Below are 23,730 nucleotides of genomic sequence, written 5' to 3'. Positions count from 1 at the left end.
AGGGGCCCCTCTTCATCAGGCTGAAAGATCGTTAGAGGAGCTCAGACCTCTGTCTTTACATTTTTCTGACCCCGGTTTCTAAACACTGCTACTGCCTCTCCTACCCTCTGCCTGCAGCCTTTGCCTGAGCCATCAGCAGAAGAGAGATGATTGCACAGACTTACTTGTCCATCAGCAGGGTCGTTCACCGTGAATCTCCCTCAGACCCTTCCACCAGTGTCCCTGTGCCCCTGGCCAAGCCCACCGCAAAGGGCTGTGGCTGGAAAGCTGTTTGTTTCCCACCCAAAGCGGCAGGGACATGTGCCCGCAGGGTACCCATCACCTGCTGTCTTGCTGAGGGCTGAAACGATCCATCTGCCCTTCCCCTCCTGGCCAAGCTCTTGAGCTGTTGCCCTCTGCAGCCTTCCCCCCTTCCAACAGACACCATGGAGGGATCCAGACCATGTGCTGTTCAGAAGAGAGGAGGCTGATGGCTCCTGTTGTCCTTAAGCCCCGTCTCCACCAGACAGTGAGGTTTCATTTACCCTTTCTGCTCAGTCTTTTTAGTGCATTGTGGCTGAGCTTGGCTTGTCCAAATTCAAGATACTTTACCCGTGACCAAGAACATAACATGACATACCAACCCTGGGGTTAAATTTCTTCCTCTTCTTCCAAAAAGCCACCTCTCAAGGAATGTGAGGGTTAAAGCCCAGCTGGTTTTGCTAATGAGCCCTCTCATGAGTTCCTCCTGGAGGAAGAACAACGAGCAAGGGCTTGGGGCCCAGCAATGGGAGAAGGTCAGCTTGTTCGGGCTGGTCAGAAGAAAGAGGTATAACCACTCCTCCGCAGCGTTTTCAGAAGCGTAAACAACCAGGGAGAAAGAGCGATTTCAGCAAATGGCTCTAAAATGGCCTCAAGTACCTTCTGGCTGTCAATCAGAAGGTTTCTAGTCATCAGAGCAGCAATGCTGTCTCACCACCTCACCTGATGGGGGACCTCCCCATCCCTGCTGCTTATGACCGAGCCGGACAAGCTCCTGAAGGGTGGTGCGACATGGTGACGGGACAGCCAGCAAACTGGCAGGATAACTCGTCACATCCCTTCCAAATGCCTGCTGTGAGCCCACACGGGCTGTCCAGGCTGTATGATGCGCCAGACCAGCGCAACCCACCGTCAGCGTGGAGCCGCCCTGCGGCTGCCAACTTCCTCTTCCTGCAGCAACACGGAGAAACCGTAAAGGAACAGGAGGGGTTTTACGGGATCAGACGGAATTACGGTCCTGTTTCTTTCCCATGCTAATCTTCATCAGACAGATGTCACTCCACCGCCTCGCGGAAGCAAACGTGTCTGTGGGCATCCGCCACATCCCAAATTTAGAATGATTTTTAACAAGCTGGAAGGAGCAAAATAAACAGCACTTGATCTGCAAGCTCCCCATTCTTGACAGCATCCCCAGAGGTGGTGGAAAGCCAAGGAGATAGCTCTGTGCTTTAATTGGTACATTAAAATTCTTCCAGGCTGCTACACAACTGTTAATAGGCAACTTAATTAAGCACTAACCCAGTTCATATTTCTACCCACCAGAGACTCGTTTCATTTTTTTTTTTCTTATTACATCCAAAGCCATGGGGAGTTTTGTCCTAATCATGTAAAACAAGCTGAGGGCAGTGACACCAGGCAACTTACTTAACTCCTGATCTCCAGACACCTCCACCAGATGCTCAGGCCTGCAGTTTCTTCCCCAAAAAAAAGAAGACGGAGGACTCTGGGAATGAGGTGTGAATTGCTACAAGTCAGCAAAAATAAGTGATAGCAATCCTTAGTACCAGCAGCCAACTCACCCCCACTGAGTGCTAAAAGGAGATGGTGTGGGTCAAAGACAGGTCCTCTCCAGGCATCAGGTGCCCACAAGCAGGTGTTTTTTAGACAGTTACTGACGAGCTTCATTCAGCCTCTCATGAGCATCTTCCAAAATGCAGGTGTCCTCCATGCTTTCCTCAGCCACACACCACCCAGAGGAGACCCCTCAGAGCAGCACGTGACAGAGAAGAGAAGTAGCAAAGGAAAGCTGTCATCTCCCGATCCCCAGGAGAGCTTTAATATTTGGCTGCTCCAACCACCTGGCTCTCACTGTCGCTGTCTGCTGAAGGAACCATGGGAATGAGCATCTGTGCCCCACAACACACCCCCACCCCTCATCATTACTGGGCAGTTAATTCACTGTGTGCAGCCTGAACGTCGGGCTGGTTCGATGATTTGCTGAGGAGGTCCTCAGCAATGACGTTCTCCAAAGTTTTCTTTTTCTTTCTAAGGCCGGGCTGTAAATCAAAAACTTGCTCCAACAGCTGTCGTGGAAAGTGATGGGTTTAATAGTCATGCGAACAACACTGGGGTTTCCATTACAGGTGAGTTATGAGCCATTTAAGTTAAAAAACAACTGGATTTTACTGCTGCCAGGCACACTTAAGGTAGTACCCTCAGATTGAGGAAGGAGGGGTGGCTGTGGAGAAGCCAAGCAGTCACCAGCCTTATGGAGAGAAGGAGCATTTGTTGCTGGTGATGAATGAATATGAATCCCTCTGCTCAAGGAGAAATGGTCTATTTGCCTCAAAAGCCTTGTACACCAACAGGCACATTGCCAACGCGCACGTCATGATTCGTGATTGAATAGTAAAGCCGATGTGGACTTTCCTCACTGAAAAATAGGGTCTGTCTCCTGCTGTAACATTTTTATTCCGAGGGAAAAGGAAAAATTTCACAGCCCCCAAACACAGTAATAGCACAGCTAGAGATTTCTAGCACAAATGCTGGCAAACAGCTGGGCTGGGGACAGCAAGGGAAGTGGTCTAGTGACAAAAATCAGGGTGGTCATAGGGACCTTGATTACGGTTTGCATTTGCTGAACTCCTGTCCCATGGGTGGAAACAGGACCAGGTGGTGGTGCTGGTGGTGAGGTACAACTACCCGCCCAGCTCCTGGGCTGGATGAAGTGGTAGGACCGGATGGGCTTATCCCAGTGAGCATCCCTGTCAGAAAGGCTGTAGAAGGGGCAGAAATGTGCTTTGCAGCATCATCCAAAACTGCGAGACACCCACTGGGTTAAAAATACTGCAAAACTGAGGGGTTTGAAAACAGACCATTAAGCATGTTGTTACTGAAAGTGCCCCTTCCTTCCCACAATGATGAAAAAAAACCTCTATAGAAAGAAAGTATTTATAAAAAAAATCCAATAAAATCATAATTTTCACTTGAGCAGCATAATTTTTCTTGTAATTTCTGTGGATAGTACTGATACAACCTGACAGAAACTTGGTTTCCATTCATTCTTTTCCTTGTTCCTCTCTTCCTTAATTTTTTCCTTCCAGCAGGAGACAAGAAGGGAGAGCCTACCCAGAGAAAGCAGGCACTGACGGAACAAATCAAAACCTGGAAGAAGGAGGAAAAACAAACAAGCTAAGTTTAATTTCCATTGAAAACCTGAAGCTTAGACAGGAAAGAGCATGAAATGTAGTTGTGTTTTAGTGAATAGGGAGAAAGATAAATGCCTTAGAATGCATTTATCTGATCTGATATCATAAATGCATGTCAGCCAGCCCCTCCTTCCCCCAGGAAAGACTCCATCTCCCTCTGCTGAGGTGCCAAAATCCGAGAAAGGGGTAAAGATCGCCCAGCTGTCACCAAGAGGCAGTGGCAGACTCCCCGCAACAAAAGCCCACAGGGTCGAGGTGGCACGGAGGGACGAGCTGGGGAGCGAAGGGCAGGAGGTATCTGCTAAGGGTCTCTGGTCTGGTGCCTCAAGAAGACAAGTCTGGATTGCCACACCTTGGTCTCCGTCCCTGTGCACTGCAGGGGACTTTGGGACAGGAAAGAGCCATGAATTTCTGGGATCTGGGTGGGAATGCCCCCAGGCTGGCATCTGACTGTGAAGAGGGAATCGTGGTGGGGAAAGGCCATTCAAACCTAGCATATTGCTTTTGGTGTCCCTCCTCCCTACTGAGGTGCCTGAGCTGAACACAGTGGCTTTGGGTCAAGAGGACAAAAGCTTCCTTGCCTGTCGTGTTTCACCATTTGGGAGAAATCCCCCTCTTCTGCCTTCCCGTAGGAAACACTTGCCCTCGAGTTTGAGGAGAGACCTACCCAGGCTGGGTCTTTGCCAGGACATCCGGGATGCCGTTCTTGGGAACATCTTCGGTCAGCAGCACAGCTGTGGGTCTACACCGACCAGCAGAATCATCTGCTTGAACTTCCACCATCACTCTGGAGAGCAGCTGCCTTCCAGCCCCACAGGTCTCCCACAGGCTGGGGGAAGGCTGCGGCATTCGGCTGACAACTCCCCGATTGTTCAGCCTCACTGCACACACATCGGATTTTGCTGGGGAAGCTCCGGGTTGTCATAGTACAATCTGTTCAGAGATCTCCCGCTTGTCCTTTGATCCTGCAGCACAGTCAGTACCTACAGAGGCAACAGGCACCTCTAGAAGGACTGTTTGCCCCGATGTGTTGGTAGCGTACATTCGTAAAACACAACAGACTGGTCAATGTGTGAGCTGGATTTCCCATAGACACAGCTGAGATGAAAACCAGTATTTTCACACAGTGCTGGGAAACCACTTGGATATTTAAACACCTATACCTACCTGCAGAGCCAGGGTGTGAAAATGACCTTTTAAAGCACTTACTGCACTTTTGTGTGATAGCTAGGAGGCCAGGCAACTTTGCTTCTCTTCCCAGCCCTTTTCTGATTGGCTATGTGATACTGCTTCCAATTTCCAGAATTCTTGAGGGAAATACTAATTTCATGCCATTTAGCAGAGATTAATGTTTCCCTGTCAGGGCGGGGGAGGGGGTGAGAAAATTACGTATACAGACATTTCCATTTGCACAGAGCATTTAATATATCAGGCATTTGAGTTGCTGGTATCCGATTGCTCTAATATTGAATTGATTATTGATCTGATTATTAATTGATATTAATTAGTTATTGATCTAATTATAATTATTGATCTAATATTGAACTCGAGTTTCATCAGAACACTTTCAGTGTCAGTGGTAAGAATGACTGCTTTTTTTTGTAAACATATTCTCACCCCATCATTTAACTTTAAGGACAATGGTTTGATACACCTGCACACAGTGATGCTCAGGGGACCAGAGAACTCCCCCACCGGGCTGGGAACCTCTCCTGCCTCTGGTTTAACTTGTAGCAGCTCTCTTAACCACTAGATGTCTGCGCACTGCCTGGCAATGCCCAGCACAGCTCCTGGTGGCCGAAGCCAGGCTGATTTTGAAACAAACTTGCATGGAAGCCTTCTTTTGTCCATTGTATGCAATTATATATATATATATATTTAACTTAATAATTGCCTTGTGTCCAGGAACAGCTGTAATTCCATGATACTGCCCACGCATCCTGCACTGCCAAGGGTTATACAAGTACTCAGTAAGTCATAACAATAGAAGCAGCACTGGCCTGGGTGCTCCCCACATACAAACATCTGCTGAGTGTCACCACATCCTTCCCACCACCTGTCACAAAGCACAGGGCTTTATCAGAGGCTCCTGTCAGGCCCCTCCATAACATCTGCCCAGCGCCTAGCACAGGGCAGCCCTATACATACTTCTTCACTGTCTGAATGGATGCACACATAAAGGTGGAATTATCTGGTTCTTGCCCTTCTTCAAGTCGTCAAACCCAATACGTCACTGGCTGCAAGAGAAGGCAGACCAAGCAAACAGCGGGTTGGAAACTTTTATTCAGTAATCAGTCCTGCTGTGTGGGTAGCATCTTAGCAACTGGAACCAAGTATGCAAAAATACTGAGTTTTCACAGTGAAAAACCAGACAGTATAAAATATTCCAGTATTGCCTCTTAGAACAATTATTTCAATAAGACCCCTGTTTCAAAGGCAACATGCTTATTTATTTTGTTTGCTTTCTATTCTCAACCCCTCCCCTCCCCCAAAAAAACTGTTCAGACAGTAACCCTCCTTACCCCCACATTACCCGCACATGTTGAAGGGAGAGAAACACAACACGAAATCCCCTCCTGATTTCCAAAGGTTTACTGAAGAACGTTCTCCCAGTGGTGTCAAGGGCCGAGAAGACATAGATTAATGTGACACCAAGTGGTCCTGATGTTCTACACACCGAAGACACTGTGGTGCTACTGAGCTCTGATGAGAGGCTCTGTCTCCCGCATGAGCCACTGAAGAGCTTCGTGCCGGCCTTGCCTCTCCAGCTCTGCTCCAATTACTTCCCTGCACTTCTGATGGTAGTCGTTCACCCAGTTACACTAGAGAAAGAGAGGGGTACGACATTCAGCATAAGCCCAGAAGAGTTTGTGCCTTTACAAGTTGTGTACACTTGTAGGCCCTTGTGCTCTTTGAGATTGAGCTGTTAGGCTGGAATGGAATCCTCTCCCAAAGAGACAGACCTCTAATATATGGAAGCAACATGTAAATTTGATGAGGATAGGAAATGAAGCAATTCTTCCCAGGTTTTCAGAGAAGCCAAGGTTCAGTTCAGCTGACAAGTATTTAAAGTCTCTGCAAATCACTGCCTCCAGAAAATCATCTACCTTGCACAGTCTAGTAAATAGCTTTGCAAATTTGTAACTGAACAATGTAGTCCTGAGACATAAGCCGCCCTATTGATCTGAACCTTACTGCAGATCGTGGTACTCTTCACAGTCCTCTTCAGAAAAAGGAAATGCAAACAGGATTATCATTCAGAAAAGGAGGATGGATTGAGGCAAAACAAGAGTATGGTAGAAAAACAGGATGAAATACATCACAGTGAAGGTAGTGGGAGATGTAAACAGAAAATCTAAGAGTATGAAGCTATTCAGGAAATAAATAATGCTGAGCAGGTATCATTGATGTCTGCTCAGAGTCTGTATGTATTGCAGAATGTGCTGTGGCTGAATGGGATTGGTCACAAGTAGATACAGACTACGACATGGAACAGTCGCTAGTATAAGTCTCTGGGGAGACAGCATAATAGTCTGACAGAATGAAATTAAGGCAGGAATAGGAAAAGAGAAGAGATGATCGCGGCAAATATTGTACCAAGGGAACTACCAAAACAACATCATCAGAGGGGTCCTCACTGCCTTCATCATAGAATAATTTAGATTGGAGACCTCTGGAGAGTTCATCTAGTCCACCCTCCCATTCAAAGCTGGATCAAGTTTAAAACTAAGTCAGGTTGCTCAGCATTGCTCTCTGGATCTACGAAATGGAACAGAGGCCAGTGGTTTTTGTAAACAGAACAGAACAGATCAAGATGCTTCTAGTGTGAAGGCGGCAACACAAACCTACTGCTTCACTTACCTCTTTTTCTGTCAGCAAATTAACATCAATCATTTTTGTCTGGATTGGAACCAGGGTTAAGGGTTCAAAAGTCAGGCTCCCTCTGTTCTTGAAATTGTACTGCAGCAGAAAGACAAACGGGGTTGTAAATGTTTAGAAACAGCTCTAACCAGCTCACAGTTACTCCTTGTTTCATGTCATCACTACAGAATAATCCATGTAACATTCAGATGAGAGGGTAGCAACTTACAATAACATTTTTTCTTATAGCTCAAGCAAAGAATCTCAGTATAAACCTTAGTTACTTCTTTCAATGGTCACTTTTTAAAGGCCATGTCCCAAGTCACAACTGTACATGACTCAGCTTGATGACTATAAGGTCATTTTCAGTTTGGCATTTCTAAAAGCATAACCCAGCCAAAATGGCAATTATAAAGTCAAAATCTGTCTGTAGTTTTGTTTCTACTGCCACTGAGGACTCTCTACCAGAGAAGAAAATCCTGATTTGAGAAGATCAACCAACTCTGCAGCAATGACTCCAAGGGGCTGAATAAAGATGCTTCTGGTCTTTGACATCCAGACAGAAAACATTTTAAAACAAGTCTTACATACACATTTCAACCTATGGAACCTCTGCAGAAGCAGAACTGTCTTCTATGCCTCCATTAGCAAGAAAGACTTAGAATCAGTCTTCACCAAAGCAGGGTTTTGGAGACCAGGAGTCTTGAGTAGGATTCAACTGTCTGCAGCATGGTCCCACCTCAAGTTCCAGTACTTAAGTTTTACAACCAGTGAGTCATATAGAAAGGTGCATCTTGAGCAGGTCATTCACCTTGGTTTCAGCAGGAATCACGAGGACGACATTTTCTATTCGGATCCCAAAGGACCCATCTTCATAATACCCAGGCTCTGCAGAAACAGACAGTAATTAACTAAGCCACAACATAGCTGCACTGTGCAAATACTTATTCCCTATGGCAAAACTTCCCCTCTATGGCTTTAGTCCACTGAAGTCACTAAGCAATCTTGACATCAGGCATCCACAGAGGCAAACAAATTTCTGACTCTACTTAATCTGCACAGAAGCCCTGAGCAAGGTGACCGCAAAAGTTCTCAAAGGGAGGGAAAACAAGACAGCCCTCGAGCTCAGAGAGTCTCCTTCCAAGTCAAGAGAGAACACAGAGTACATGTGTTCCAAATACCAGAAACTCTGAAAATATTGTCTTTATGAAAGACAGGTGGGTAACCCCTTCCCCAAAACACTTATTTTAGAGAGTGCTCCCTTGACTCCCTGAGAGGACTTTGCAGCCCTGAAGGAATATAAGTCTCTCAGCAAATCCCAGCAGGCTGTTAATTTACTACTGGAAGAATAAGGTATGTAAAGATTTAACAGCTGCCTCAAATAGCCCATAGCAAAGACAGGATTAGCTCCTGAAAGCCTGGTGTCCACCTTGTACTGTAGCCAGCTCTTCAACTGCAGAATGGGAGGCAGCATGCCAGAGCTGGGCTGGTCAGCAGTGCAGCTCTGCTGAGGTTTGCACTGTAGAGAGCAGGAAGCAGGCGTTCAGCATTTGACTGCAAAGATGCTTTATGGAAGCTGAAAGAGCTAAAATCAGTGGGTCTTTACCTAGAGAGCTTAAAATAACAATTGAAATAACAAACTGAGGAGGCAGGACCAGAGCTTAGGAGCTTTTTTTTTTTTTTTACACCATTGTCAAAGTTATTTCCTCTTCACCTTTAAGATCTCGGTCCCTCCCCCAGTAACCAGAGAGAATCATCAATGCTAAATACCATCAGAGACGATCATGCCAGCCTCCAAGGGCTCATCTGCAAAGGTTTTGTAGCTAATGCCGCAAGGACCCTCATGTACGTTTAGGAAAGAGCCAACTCCATGTCCTGTCCCATGCAGGTAATCCAAACCACAGTCCCACAAGGCAGAGCGGGCAAAGGAATCTAGAAGGTGACCTGCAGGCCAAGGGGAAGAGACAGACATAGACAGAGAATCTGATCAAGTCAGCCTCCCTCAGAGATGCTGATAATCACACGGAAGGCTCAAACCTGGAAAACATGCAAAAAATCCCAACCCACCAAACAAAAAAAAAAAACACCACCACCCCCTCAAAAAAAAGCCACCAACAACCAAAGAAAACAAGTCATTGGATTATTAGAAATTACAGGGCAGATTTGGCAAGTCTGACATTCAAGCCTTTTCTCAGCTAAGGAGTCCCTCTCCTGTTACACAGCTCTTCAGAAGATGGTCTGTAACAGAAACATTGCACTGCTGCTTGCTCCACTGGGGTTTTCAGGAAAGAATCTAGTGGTTAAATCTCCCCCTGAGAATTCAGTGCCTTTCTTATAAGTAGAAGATCAAGAAGACTTGCCAACTGTATTTGGTGAACTCATCAGCTAGACTTCTTGCCTGGATGGCCAGTCATTTCAGACTGTTTCAACTAGAATGCAGAGAACTTCTGTAGCCTGCATGTGAACACCAAGCCTGTATGTCCAAGTTCAGATACCCTCCAACTTCAGTTGGCGTTTCTCATACTACTTCGTGGCTGCTTCTTCCTCACCTACCCAAGAATGCACACTGGAGAAAACTCTAAAAAGAGGCATCTTTGTGTAAGGTGTCTGATCAGGGAGAAAATAGCCCTGCAACAAATTCACCAGGTGTGAATGTATGTCACAGCTTCTTCTGCACAAAATCAAAACAGCTCCTCTGTGTGTCATTTTCCTATTGCTGCTCACTGATGAGATTCCACATTAGCTAGAAGAGAATTAGTCAGTCTTTCTAGCTTCTAAAAGTGTCCTCTTCCTTTGATAGGGTCATGAGTAAAGCATAAAGACAACCTCCAAGCATAGAAAGTCCACAGATGTGTTAGGGTGCCATTGACTGATGAAAGTCACTATCACCCTAGAACCAGAGCACTTTGAACACCCTTCAGACTTCCCCCCCTCAGAATTATCAGCACTAGTTGATGCTGAGAGAGAAGACATCAGTAATCAAGATTCCAAAATGTTGTGATGTAAACAGACACAGACAGTTACACTGACATCAATGACGCATCTGGACCTGTCAACCAAAATTTTGCTCTCAGACCACATAATGGTTATTCAGACATCACTGCTGTGGTAAAAACACTCCAGCTCACCAACCTACCTTTGGTTCCATTTGGGAAGATGGCTGCACTTACAGCTATATGTCCCTTCAAGACATAGGTGAAGCATTCCTGCCAAAAAAATGTGTGCCATAAGTAAACAGGGAGAGGTAAAACTTTATTTTCCCCAGGAATGGGAAGAAAGACTGCATCTTGTAGTAAATTGTGAAGGATCTGGAAAGATTTGCTCATGCTCTTCTATGGCTAGCAATGTCAAAGCAAACCATGAGCAGAAAGATTTTAAATTACTCTGAAGATCTTTCTTCACTAATTATGGACAGCGCGTCACAAACTCAGACTGCAGGTTTAGCAGCAGGATTCATCTGACCTACATAACTGACTTTGTGGCTGTAGTTTTACTTCCTGAGCATACCCTACAGCATATTTTCATCACTGAGTGAACTGTAATGATGAAATTAGTTTTAATTAAAGAAGCAATTTAAAATAAACAAAATTACATCGCTGAATTTCCAAAATGGACCTTCTCAGATAAGACTGAGACTGGTTTTTGATATGGTACACTAGACACAAACCACTATTGCAGTCTTGCATTAGCCACTAAGCTTTGCACTAAATTAAACCCCTCTAACTCCCATGTTGGACAAGCCAGCAATGTTTATCCTCAGCTCACTGATTTTATTATTTCTTAGAGGAGACGTGTCACTTTGCAGGTGAGAGGTGTGCATTTAAGATAGAAAGGTGTCATTTTCTAAATCACTTAGTTTATATTTTGGAAGTCTGACAGCCTCCTTTTCAGCCTTTATCAAAATGTTGTCACATATTATTAAATAAATTATACTTGATAGTGCACTTTGACTATATAGCAATAGGGCACAATACTAATTTGTTTATGTATCTCTAATAATAAGGGTCAGATCACAAACCACACTGAGATGCCAACTTACCTTTTCATAGGCTGACGGTGTTCCAAAATGCATTGTCCTGGTCACATCTGTGGTACCATCTCTTCCAGAGGCAAAAAAAAGACACAGGAAGCAAATGGATGGGGGAAAAAGAAAGATTGACGTGAGAATGCACAGAAAACCCAGTCACACTGCAGTAAATCAACCAAACTCACAATTGGGTAGTCATCTGCTCTGTACTACAAAAGACTGATGATGTAACAGTTCCTAATCTCAAAAATTCCTGAACATGCATGTCCCAGATGTAGCAATAATGATTTACAATTCAAAGTGTTATCTTTCATCCATAAGCATCCCAAAGCTCCTCACAAATTAGAATCTAAACTGCTCATAAAAATGATGCTAATTTGAGGTTTAGCAACTGGTACCCGCCCACTGAGAACAGAACAGAGAAAGCCAAATTTAGACTATTTGTACGGAAGATGATTCATTAGCAGCTTAAAAATATATACTTATGCACAACCAACAGCTACCAGCTCAGAAAAAGGAAGCGTAAGGGGGTATAGTGTCCCCTTCATCCTCAGGATGTCTTATGCCAAGATTTCTAGAAGTTATCCAACATTTGGATAGGGGTCAGTCTGAGACATCAGAAACTGGCTCTAAGTTCCTTTTTGAGCTTGCTGTCAAAAACACAGAGGCTCTTGAAATAATGAGTTCCCTTTGAAATGCTCACTCCTGTGCCTACGCTTTTGCCCAGCACACACAGGCCATGGTCACAAAGAATCCACGGTTTAACTTCTCGGCAGGGACAAGCAGAGCATCCCTGTCACAATGCCATTGACGTCCAGCTTACATTGTATTCAAAGGGCTGCCTTTCATAGTGGCACTAAGGAAATCGTTAATTAGGCCATCAGAGGGGAGGAAAAAAGATCTCCTTGTAAAAATCTTATCAAAGGATGCCTGTATGGTTTCTTTTCAAAGCTCTTCCTGAACGACACAACAAAAAGGCATAGCTCCAAAGACAAAACTTGTCTCAAAGGAGCAGCCAGGTCTGTCCAGCATCTTTCTGAACCAGCCACTTATCATTGATTTACACTGGTGAAAAACATCACTTCTTTCATTTTCCATGGAGTTAGAGTTCCACAGTAAACAGCTGCAGAGATTGAGGCCACTGAATAGCACTGTCAAAAATGAGTGAGTCAACAGACATGACGCCTTCCCAAAACCACACCTGAGACCTAAGTAGCCATTGAGATGAGAAACCCTGCCTCTGAGACTGTCTGTAAAGGCAGAGAACACCACAGGGCAGTGCTGTCCTGCTTCTTTGCCCTACCTTGTTCTGACCTCAACATCAGTCAAATCTGCTCAAATCCTGGCAGAGCAGGTGCCTCACTTGGCTGTGCAGATGGCTGTGTAGGCAGCCCGAAGCTAAACCAGGGCAGTCAGGCCTGCTCCCTGTTCCCTGCAGCTCTAACACCAACGTGCTAGGTGAGCAGAGCTGCAGCAGACAGAAACATGCACCACCAGCTACAGCACAGCTACCATCACACTGGTAATGGGACTCTGATGGCAACTGCACTTTTAGATCTTGTCTCTTACCCCAGACAAGCCTTGTCAGCAGCCTTAGTGTGCTGTCCTGAGCCTAGCTCAGGGCCTCCTGTCACAGATCTGTCACCCAGTGACTGATGCACTTGGCTATATTCAGAATCCCACAAACTCCCTCCAGAGGGGACACAACAAGCAGGCTCTCTCTGAAATGGCACTGCATTGCTTGCCACAGCAACTGTGAGCTGACCCTCTAAGTGGTCACTGGGAGCAGAAAAAGTAGCAGTTTAGCACCATTCATCCCACTCACTTGTACTGTGCTCCCGAGTCCAGGAGGTAGATCTCGTTCACAGACAGCGTTCTGTTGGTCTCAGGAACTGGCCTGTTCAGTTAAAGACAAATATTTTTGTTCCACAGTTTCAAGGTCTCCAGCCCACGTCTGCAGTCCAGAAATCATATTAAGTGCAAGCTTGGATGTGTCAGCTCTCATTTCTTGTGGCAGTGATGGAAATCCCACACATGCTGAGCCAGGGATCATACCGAGGAGTGTATTTGTCTACAGTAAATAGCACTACAGTACAGAGAATAGCTTTCTTGCTTCCAGCAAAACCCTCAACATCTGTCCCTGGACATATTTCAGAACAGTTTGCGCTTCATACTCATCCTTCCCAGACTTCTACCCCCAAAATAGCCCTTTTCTATGGCCCTTGAGCAGACCACCATCATAATACATACATGCTGCCAGCAGGGAGAGATCTTTATTTAATAAGTGCGGAAGCTCTGATGGAATAAAACAAGGTGACAATCAACAGTGACTACGTCTCCCTGGAGCACTCTGCTGTGACTCCACAAAGAAGCTAGACAGCTCATTCCAACTATGTTTGCCAAAGGATGAAAGAAGAAACTGTGGTTCTCTTACTTGTAGTGAATGATGGCTCCATTTGGACCCGTGCTTGATATGGTAGCAAAACTCAATTCAACAAAGTCTTTCTGTTGGCTGAAAGAAAAGATTGTGATCACTACAGCACAAGCAAGAGGAGCACACCAGGCACCTGGAGTGCCCCATCCTCAACTTCCCATCACCCCAGACTTCCCCTTAGCCTCGAAAGCCAGCTGGGCAAGCACACTTGGGTAGGAGAATTGTACAGATCAAAGCCCTATCCTCCCAACCGTGTGGAAACCTGCTTTCCTCTCTACCCTTTCCTGACACGCAGAAAATTCACCACCCTGACCACCCAGGGAAGAGATGTCCTGAACAACTTCTTCCTTGTTACTTATTTACTCAAAGACATTTTTAGAAGTTCTGTTGATGTACACACAGGAGTATCTCTCAATACAAATGGTACTCATTCTCCATCAGAAGAGAAGGAAATCTAACTCTTACATCAACTCCTCTATGGTAAGAAAGCAACTGTCTTGTATGTAAGTGTCCTAACCTGCGGCACTCCTCATTGCTACCTCAAAAGGAAAGCGGATAGGATCCAGTGAGCTGGGACTTGTATCTCCCAAGAGACCCAATTCTTCCCCAACTCTTTCAAGTGTTCAAAGAAATCCTGTAGTAATGGTATGTCCTCAGGTAAAATATATCTGCAAGTGAGCTGGATTTCTAAAGAATAAATAAAAAAAAGGATAAAAATGCCACCCAGAAAACATCCTCACAGGGGATTTACTTTTTTACCTGCGAAACTCCTCTGCTTTGTCTGCAGCAATTATTTCTGTTACTGTTCCCTTTGGAACCTAGTGGGCAAAGAGGAAGGTTGCATTAGTACACCAACAGCAAAGAAAATGCTATATGCTTAAGCATTGGGCCTTGTCTGTGCACTATGAAACCCAGTCTCAAAGTGGCGCCTTTCCAGGTTTTCTGTCCTCATTCCTCAGTAATGACAAACATAAACCTAGCAATACTGTGCAGGGCATGGGAGAAGCAGGAAGCAGAGACGGTCACAGCAGGATTGTGCAGTTAGTGTAGTATTAACTTCACAGAAGTTAACATCTCACAAGCCAACATCTCTTCACAGACAAGTTACACTAAGCTTAAACAGTTCTTTCCAACAGCCTACAGTATTAGCAGAATTTTTATGCTTTTAAATCAGAAATGGAAGCAGTTGCAGGATAAACAAACGATGTTAAATTCTACTTTAGGCATTCAATAAATTAAAACCTGTGACAGAACTTCCCCAGGATTGGACAACAGGCAAAGGGGAGCAAGAGCTAGGTCTCATAACCCCCGAGGCAGACTTCTTGAGGTACTCAGACATGTAAAAAGGCACCTTCTGGAAGTCATCAAGCCATCTCCATAGGTAAAGTCAATGGACTTAGACATGCAGTAGCAGAGAAGGAGCACAGCTTAGTAAGTTGCTGTGTAACACTTGGAACTCTGCACCTTCACTGTGTACTTCTAAACCAGAGCAAACACAAGTAATTTTTCTTCATCCCATTTACACTGCAATGGGCATGACTGCACCTCTCCATTCATAAACACCAAATCTGCCCATACTGCCAGACACTGATTATCACAAGAGTAATTCCAAAGTATTGCACCAAACCGGATATTATTTAATGATTTACACTACCAAACCACCATAAGACAGTATTAACACTATATTAAGCCTGTTCAGGTAATTTCTCACCTAGTCTGGCTTTGGTCTGTGTAAAATGAATAGGAGTACGTTTTCAAAAAAAATTCATTCAGCCATGGATGGAAGCATGATTGAAATCCACCACCCCAAAACAGATAAAACCCCAACTGTTTCCCCACTTTTAGCTAAGGCACTATGAAGACTATCAAAAAGTTTAGGCTAATGAAGAATTTTACATAGCAATAAAATCTCCAAGTTAAAAAAAATTAATACACTACCTCTTTCTCCAGCCAGTTAAAGAGCTCACACAGGGCAACAGCATCTTTAACCTATGTTAAAATAGGCAGAAGGAAAGGGAATTGAGAGGAAAAAAAAGATTTATCAAGCCTTAGCATAAATAGTTTTTGATGCAAAAGAATTGGACCTGCAAGTTTCAGAAACACAAACTAAGACATGATTTAAGAGGTCTTTCCAGGTTCTGCATCCTGTGATTAATACAAGCACTGGAAATGTATCTGGACAATTAAATAAACGTTAATCAAGGTTTACTGCTGGGAAGTATGTTACTGTGAAGAATTACCGAGAACTCAGCAAATGCTGGCTTTACCCCACACCTGACCTTCAAGTGTCTTGCTTCAGCACACAAGAAAGATCTTGCATCTCAGATCATGGAAGGTAACCACACAACACATACGGCAATGTGACAGAGGAATATGCTCTTCAGACACAAAGGCATCACACAGTCTCTGTCACACAGCTTCTGGCTTCTCTCTTGCCTGATGACCCCCATTTTTCTTCCTTTTTTCTACATGTTTGCAGTATGCAGGGGCAAGAAACAAGAGACAAGTGTACAAGAGCAAGGCACAATTTTGTCCTTAGGTGGCAGGTGACAAAGCGTCTCTGCTCAGTACAAGTATTTTTACTTCCCATTAACTAACAGGGAAAGAAAAGCATTGAAATAGAAAGTAGCAGTTCCCAAGAAACTAGCAGAAAATATGGGACAAGCCCAGAATTGTAAGCCCTGCTTTAATTGGCACATTTCTCCTGTTGTGAAAACTGCTGCTTGAAAATTAACAGGAAATAAACAAGAGATAACTTCAGCCCCACCATGAACCTGTTTCACAGGCAGCGTCTTTGCTTGAAATTATGAAACTTCTTGGGAAATCAGCCTCATTTCCAGTGTCATGATGATGACACAAAACCAGAGTGCTTTGAGGACACTGGCTGCTTCTGAACATCTTGGCCTGTGTTTTGCACCAAGTGTCAAAGAATTTCTCTGTGTTCTTTACACTGTGTTTATTCAAGTGATAATTTGAGGACTCCACTGAGAAAGACAACAGAACTAGCAAAGGGGAGAGAACATCCCTTTGAGGGCCTATACTCTAAACAACACTTCTCAAGTCTGCAGTCTTCCAACAGAGCAAGGTTGATTCCTCACGCTATTACAAATGTTGTTCTTCACTCCAAGGGAATGCTAAACAAGCAAAAAAACTGCTTCAACAGCAGTAGATGTCTGACAAAAAAACATTTTTATCCTGCCATCCAAATTCTTATTTGCTTTTTAATCCGAAACACTGAAACTGAAAGGAAAATGTAATTTCTTTCCCTAAATGCAAAGCAAACCTCCTGCCATGTGCAAGAAGGCTCTCAAGGCTTCACTTACGTGTGCTCTTCTCATGCCTTCTGTTTCCGATGCATTCTTCACAGCTTTTGCAATGCAGATGGGGGTATATGGGGTGAGGTATCTGTAAGCCTGCAGCAGAAGGACAGGGATTACTTGTGGATTACTCAGACTACATAATCCTACAGGTTTAATAACTCAGCCTGGCCACAATTTGTACTTTGGCATTCTATCTCAACCTTCAGCGCTGCAAGATACTGGTTGCCAGTAGTCAGCTAAGTGCACTGCGGAATAAAGAGGAGAAACAGTCCCTGACTGAAGGAAGAACAGCCACAGGGAAATCCAAGGAACTAAAGGGTCAACAGCTTGTCATGAAACAGGGTGAAGATTTGGATATCCTAAATACCACATATATCAACATCTGAACTATTGGTTTCCTGTTATTGCTGTACACTAAAGGCCCAGAGACAGTCAATGAGAAACACCAATCCCAGAGACTCAGGTGGAACCTAGGCTGTGCAAACAGACCTAAAAAGTCACCTTGACTTGTCACCTTACCATTACCCTCAGGCAGCAGGGAACAAAGGGTACCCTGCTCAGGTATTGAGCATTGGAGTTGAACCTGGAGGTTCCCCCAAGGCTCTGGCTCCTCCAGAACTGAGCATCACCACTTCTAGTGCTCAGCAGCTCTCATAAACACACCACAGCCCCAAGAAACACAAAAGGCCTTTACAAACCTGAGCTTTACATGCTGTCCACTTCTGAAAGAAGCTTACACCAATGGCTTGAGACAAAGCTTTCCTGTGCCTGGACAGGGTGGCCCTGAATTAAGAACTAGTAACTGATCCCTTACCACTGTGCACTTCCCCAAACATCAGCTGTCCTTAAATTAGCAGGAATGCTTGGCTGGTTCTGAGCACATCTACAGAAATTCACCAACTGAAGTGACTTTCCCAAGCCTTGTCACACTTGGCATCAGAAGAAGGAACAAAACCATAGTCTTTTGCCTCACAGTTCTCTGCTCTACCCATTATATACCATGAGATGGGATGAGCACCTACAAAAGCACAGCCCAAGCAACATGCTGTTTTCTTATTCTCAATGCACCAGCATACAAATAAACACCACTCAAATTCATGCAACAGGCCTGGTAGACCCTCAGCAAAGACCAATTTCAAACAAATCCTACAGGTTTACAGTTTCCAAATACTTAAAAATAGCAAGACAATTACACTGCACTATGCAGAAACTAAAGTACTGAAGCAGTCACAAGAAAGTCAGGAAAATCCTGACTTTATCAGAGTCAGGACAAAAGTTCCCAATGGTCAGATTCTTAGATTGGCTTGCCTTTTACAAGTACTGGTAAATTCTACTAAACTATATATAGTATAAAGTATATTTGCATGCAACTGTAGACAAATCTATAAAGGGTTTGCAGATCTGTGTCTAATAGTGGACTGGATTTTTGCCAATGTCAGTATTTGGCTTTGATGGAAGGAGATGGACTTCCAGCACTGTGGTTCTTCAAAACAGCCAGGCCAGCTGCTCAGCTGGTGTAAAGTGGTGTAGAACTAGAGAAAAATACCCAGAATGAGGAACTGGGAAACCTTTGGCTCTTTCAGTGGTTTTTAATCAAGACATTTCAGTCTCCTCTCCTGCATTCTATTGAACAGAGCTCCTTGAGGCAGGGACTCTCACATTGCATACAGAGAGCATGTAGTACTATAATGACTCTGTATCAGCCAAAACTTCCAGTGCTAAAGGGGTAAATAATGTCACTACAACTCATTACATTCCTTAACCTAGGCCAGACCTGCTGTACTTCTCCATAGGGATGCTCTGCATAAATCATCTACAGTAATTTACCCAAACTGCGGTTAGTTCATTGACTCCAACTACAGCAAGGGGTATTCTACTCTGAAGTCAAAAGAGCAACAACAATTTATCCTGAATTCTCTATATACTCTATGCTTTCTGCTACCCTGAATGAAAGAGAGTGGGAAAAGTTTCAGTATTCTATATTAACAGGCGATTTGCACCTTGAAATGGCTTGATGGTGTCAGAAGACTTAACCCTGGGCAGGGGCAAAAAACTATCTTGCCCATGTATACATCATGGTTTTTTTTTAAACTGCACATTCCCACAAGTCAGTGCAAAAGCACAGAGTGCCACATCCCATATTAAAGGGATATGTTGAAACCAACAAAACTTTCCAGACCTGTTTGGTTTTACCATCTGTCCTGATGCACCAAGTGCAGTGAAGCTATTAAGGTATTTAAGTACATGTCATCATTGGGGAAAAATAATGCATGGTTCCTGCTATTTTGGCCGTGACAGCTGGAGAGTTTAAGCAGAGATTTGTGGTGGTATCAAACTGTGGCAGCCTGGGGATACAAAACCAGACCCTGCTCTTGGGATTTTGTCTTTTGGGAGGTACAAAGCTGAGACCACTCTTAAAATTCCTGTATACAGAAAAAGCCTTCAGGTCCCCTGAGTTAGCTCTGTTGCCACAGGTAGGGCTGTATCGTATGTGCGCCTGCAGCACAACCATGCAGCACATGGAACAGGCAGGAGATATCTGCCTGCCTGGTGGAGGCAGAAAGCTGGTGGTGGGTGAATGCAGACTTGCAGACAAACACTTTTTACAATTTAGTTCTTCCTTCAGCAACCCCCTCATCTTAGCCCTGTGATTCTCAGCCAGGAAGCCTGGACTGCTTAGTAACCCGACACAAGCACAGATTCTGTTCTGTGGCTCTGTCTTCCAAGGCAACATCTGGAAAATACCCATTGGTCCCTGATTCCCAGCCATATTTACTCACAGTATCTGTTAGGTACTAGATATCTCTGTAAACTGCATGGCATTCCAGAGAACGTGTAGCAAACAGAAGACATGCAAAAGATGCATGGAAAATAGCTTATTTGTCCATAGTGTCTGCTGTGCCCTTCCCCAAGTATCTCCTTTCATGACTATTGGAATATTAGGTGGACTGAAGGACTCCCAGACAGCCAAGTTCAAGTACAAGGGTAAGATAGAGCAAGCACAGCTAAAACTGTCCCTCGGCAGATGCACTCACTGCATGGACAACCAGTGCTTGCAGGCTATCCATGCCCTCACAAGGTCCCCTGCTGCAACAACTCTGCTGCCCTGTCCCTCCCATCTTTGATACAAGACATCGCATATTGCCTGATATCCTCAAACCACAGAAATAAATAAGGGGAACCATTTTCAGACATTCAGATCAAGCCCAATGCCCTGTCCCAAAAGTCCTGCCCAACTTCCCTGCTTCCGTTTCTGCAAGTTTCCAGCTCTTACTGCTGGTACACATAAGGCTGGTGTTCCAGCCATGGGCACAGTGACCCAAGTTTACCCTGTTCCCTCTCTCCCTCCCCCACCTCACTGTACTTGTCTTATCTTAAGCTGACAATTCTTCGGGTAAATCGGCTTAGCAAGTTGGAAGGGCAGCTCCAGCAAGAGCAACCACAGGATTAACAACCCCTCGATACCTCAGCACGGCTGGATCCCTTCCATACACCCTCCAGCCCGCATCATGCTTTGCACAGAGGAAGCTGAAGCCAGCTGCCCTCGTTAACACCGTTCCTGACAATGGTGAGCAGAGGGGAGAAAAGTATTTTCCTTTGCAAGGGCCACTAACCTTGGGAATGGCCTCAGTCAGAGCATAGCTGGCTTTGTCACTGAGCCACACTTTCTCCTTGGGTGAGAGGCCTGCAGCAACAGCCTGCAGCTCTGACAGGATAGATCCGTAGGGCATCACTTGGATTTTAAACTCAGGTTCCAGGATGGAGTTGAGCTGTAAGTGCTCCCTCACAGCTGGGTCCATCATACGGTCACCATCGATGAAGAGCCTTAGAAACAAATCGGACAGAGCAGATAAGCGGGACCATACCTGACGGTGCTGGAGTAAAGGAGGGAAGGAGAAACCATTCTGGTGACATTTCAGGGAGAAAGGAATTCGTTAATTATGTACTATACTCTGTTCTATATTGTTTTAACCACTGGCCTTCAGACAGCGTAAATCCTGCTTTGAAATTAAGACGTACCACATCGCTGAGAGCAAAGGAGCTGATAGTGTTTTTGTTTGTATGACACATTCAAAATGGCTGCATCCCATCACTGCGCATTAAGCAGGAGAAAGTTACAGAGGAAAAAGTTATTATCCTCTATTTTTAAGTGCAACATCTGCAAATAGAAAAGCTACCGTTGTTCTATGTACCACACTGTTCTTGCTTTCACTGAATTGGAAAGTTCAGCTCAACCTTCACATACAACCTGTACCCACCCAGCCAGATTTTACCTCGGATGCATCTAGCTAGCAGCTTGGAGATGTCTCTAAAAGACTTGTGCTTACTGAGGCTCATTGTACAGGCAGTCGCAGGAAAGAAGCCTTCTGTCATAAACCAGCCCCGAAACTTTTCTACACAGTCTCTGCATTTTTGAGGTGACTCAGCAATGACATCAGAGAAAAGTTTTCCAATGTCGAGGCCAGCGGTGTCTCTTACCCACATTGCACCCAGGGCTCTGAGGGCCCTCCACGTTATCTCAGGGTGACAGACAGAGAGGTCAGCCATCCTGCCCAAGGTCAGCCAGCAGGTCAGCCATCAAGTCAGCCAAGGTGCTGAGGAGCACAGCAGAGCTCTTGGCTGCCTCTCTAGGTCTGATCAGGGGAGGAGAGTAATTATCGTTAAAGACAAAAGTGTTCAGAAGGGACATTAAAGTGCTCAAGTGCAGGCATTTTAAAAAGACAAATGCTTTGCTAGAACAGCTCTCCCACGGAAAAATGCATCTTGGGGGACAGAAGAGGGGAATACAAGCACCTGATTGTGTTCATTCCTATGACGGCGTATGCAAAAAACACAGGATTGTACTCAACATCAGAGCCTCGGAGGTTGAAAAGCCCTGGAAAATAAGAAGGCCAAGAATCACAGTCCTGGTTCATCTTTTGCAACATTAGAGAAAGCCAAAAATAATCTCAGCAAAACACAGTCAAGTCAATGGGTCGTCATGGGTGCAGGCCGTGGGTCCAGCTCCCACCCAGCTGTCCCACGGCCTGCTCCTTTTCTGGCAATCCTAAGTTTTTGCCAGGAGATGGCACCAGAACTGCAGTTTAAACACTCCCATTGGGCAAGGACATTTGAGTTTAACTTCTGAAGGAGGGCTGGTTTGCAATAAAGCAAGTACAGGCAAAAAAAGATAAGGTCATGTAAAAAGAAAGTAGCGTTTCCTCCTTCTGGTCTGTGCAATGCAATAAAAGCTCACTTCTCAACAGCCAGAAGACTTCAAAGTTACAAGTTATAATTTCATTCCAGTGCTTCTTTTGATACTTGAGGGAAAAGGGAGACGCAATAGGCAAGATCAAAATACTCCAAAAAGGCCTCTCATTTGGGTGCCTCCAACGTCTCAGATTCAGACTGCATAGCCTTAGTTTTTTTCACAAAGATTTTATCCCTATAATAACTCCAGGCAAAGTCAAGAGGGGAAGTAGATGTTCAGTATCTCCAGACTCTTGATTTTAGGGTCAAATAAAAACCCCAGGGTATCCAATTAGCTGAAATGAGTTACTCAAGGCAATAAGGCCAGCCAGCAGGACAGCTGGGAAAAGAACCAACATGTCCTAAATCACAACCCAGCACTGTATTCATCGAACTGTGCAAATTCTGCCACAAAAGTAAAAATAGAGTTTGATTCTCCCCAGGGAAGGAGTAGGTCACTTGAAAGCAGGAAGGAGCCACAAAGAAATCTTTAATGCATGGGTACAAACTTCCTTGCTCAGCCGACTCCCAATGAAGTAGGGAGGCAACAGCCTCCTCTGTGGCTCTCCTTCTGTCCCCAGAAACTCATCTGGAGTTTAATACAGTGAATTGCATTAGATAAAATTAAAGACATCTTCTCTCTCTTCCCCTTTTAGGATGGGAATCAACCAGGCACTCGGCAATAAGCTTCTCTCATAACCTCCTCTGGTCCATCTTAAAACCCTCAATTCATAACAAAGCTTGGCTTTGCTGAAGACATTTAATCTGAAACCACCTTGGGGCACCAATTTATCATTAATTTAATTGGAGATGAGCCTGAAAAGGTGAAACACTCAATCTCTGCTCACACAGGCCTCCCCAGGGAGGAGTCATATCACCACTTTCAGAAGTATTTCTTTCATGAAACAAGCTCTCTGCTCAGTGTCCCAGATCCAGGAGAGTCCACAGACCCCAGCAAGCTGGCTTCTCTCAGCGCCAGAGATATTGCACTGGCAGTGCTGCAGCTAGGAACATGCCATCTTCATTTCTACCTTTTCAGATCAGACACAGGGCACAGGCACTAGCTGCACTCACACCCTGCCAGCACTATGTTCCCACTGCACCAAATCTGCACATTGGTGATTTCTGCACAAAGGATACACAGCACTAGTAACAACAGCCCTGGGAGAACCACTGCTGTTTCTGGCCATTCTCCCTTCCTACGCACTGGGCTGGGAGCCAGGGTGTGGAGCCCTAGTCATCCTGGGGCCCCAAACATGGAGGGGACTCTCTAGTGGGACCGTGGGTTGAAATGATCTGGAAATACAAGTTGAGCCCTGACTTATTTGTTTTAACCAAAGCATTTGCCAAAGACTGGAGAGGTAGAGACTGACTTAAAAAGTCGGGACAATTAGGAAGACTACTGTGAAT

The 23,730-nt window shown here is 44.8% G+C and overlaps 1 protein-coding gene across 1 annotated transcript in view; it reads right to left on the bottom strand.

Moving 5' to 3' along the window:
• Positions 1 to 5,720: 5,720 nt before the first annotated feature.
• The window catches only part of XPNPEP1 (X-prolyl aminopeptidase 1), a 31,751-nt gene continuing 13,741 nt past the window's right edge, over positions 5,721 to 23,730 (bottom strand). The window contains exons 8-20 of the mRNA XM_082486201.1: positions 21,886 to 21,967; positions 20,706 to 20,916; positions 17,095 to 17,184; positions 15,710 to 15,760; positions 14,531 to 14,589; positions 13,772 to 13,849; positions 13,163 to 13,234; positions 11,350 to 11,410; positions 10,447 to 10,516; positions 9,081 to 9,254; positions 8,122 to 8,198; positions 7,311 to 7,409; positions 5,721 to 6,271 (exon numbers count right to left, since the gene is read on the bottom strand). Coding sequence (XP_082342327.1) covers positions 6,143 to 6,271; positions 7,311 to 7,409; positions 8,122 to 8,198; positions 9,081 to 9,254; positions 10,447 to 10,516; positions 11,350 to 11,410; positions 13,163 to 13,234; positions 13,772 to 13,849; positions 14,531 to 14,589; positions 15,710 to 15,760; positions 17,095 to 17,184; positions 20,706 to 20,916; positions 21,886 to 21,967 — 1,253 coding nt within the window. The 3' untranslated portion in view covers positions 5,721 to 6,142. The remainder of the gene's footprint in view (positions 6,272 to 7,310; positions 7,410 to 8,121; positions 8,199 to 9,080; positions 9,255 to 10,446; positions 10,517 to 11,349; positions 11,411 to 13,162; positions 13,235 to 13,771; positions 13,850 to 14,530; positions 14,590 to 15,709; positions 15,761 to 17,094; positions 17,185 to 20,705; positions 20,917 to 21,885; positions 21,968 to 23,730) is intronic.

Source organism: Vanellus vanellus (genome assembly GCF_965231255.1).
Source record: "Vanellus vanellus genome assembly, chromosome: 7".
Classification (NCBI taxonomy): domain Eukaryota; kingdom Metazoa; phylum Chordata; class Aves; order Charadriiformes; family Charadriidae; genus Vanellus; species Vanellus vanellus.
The sequence above is the reverse complement of the archived record's forward strand: the minus strand, read 5'-3'. Positions and strand labels throughout refer to the sequence as shown.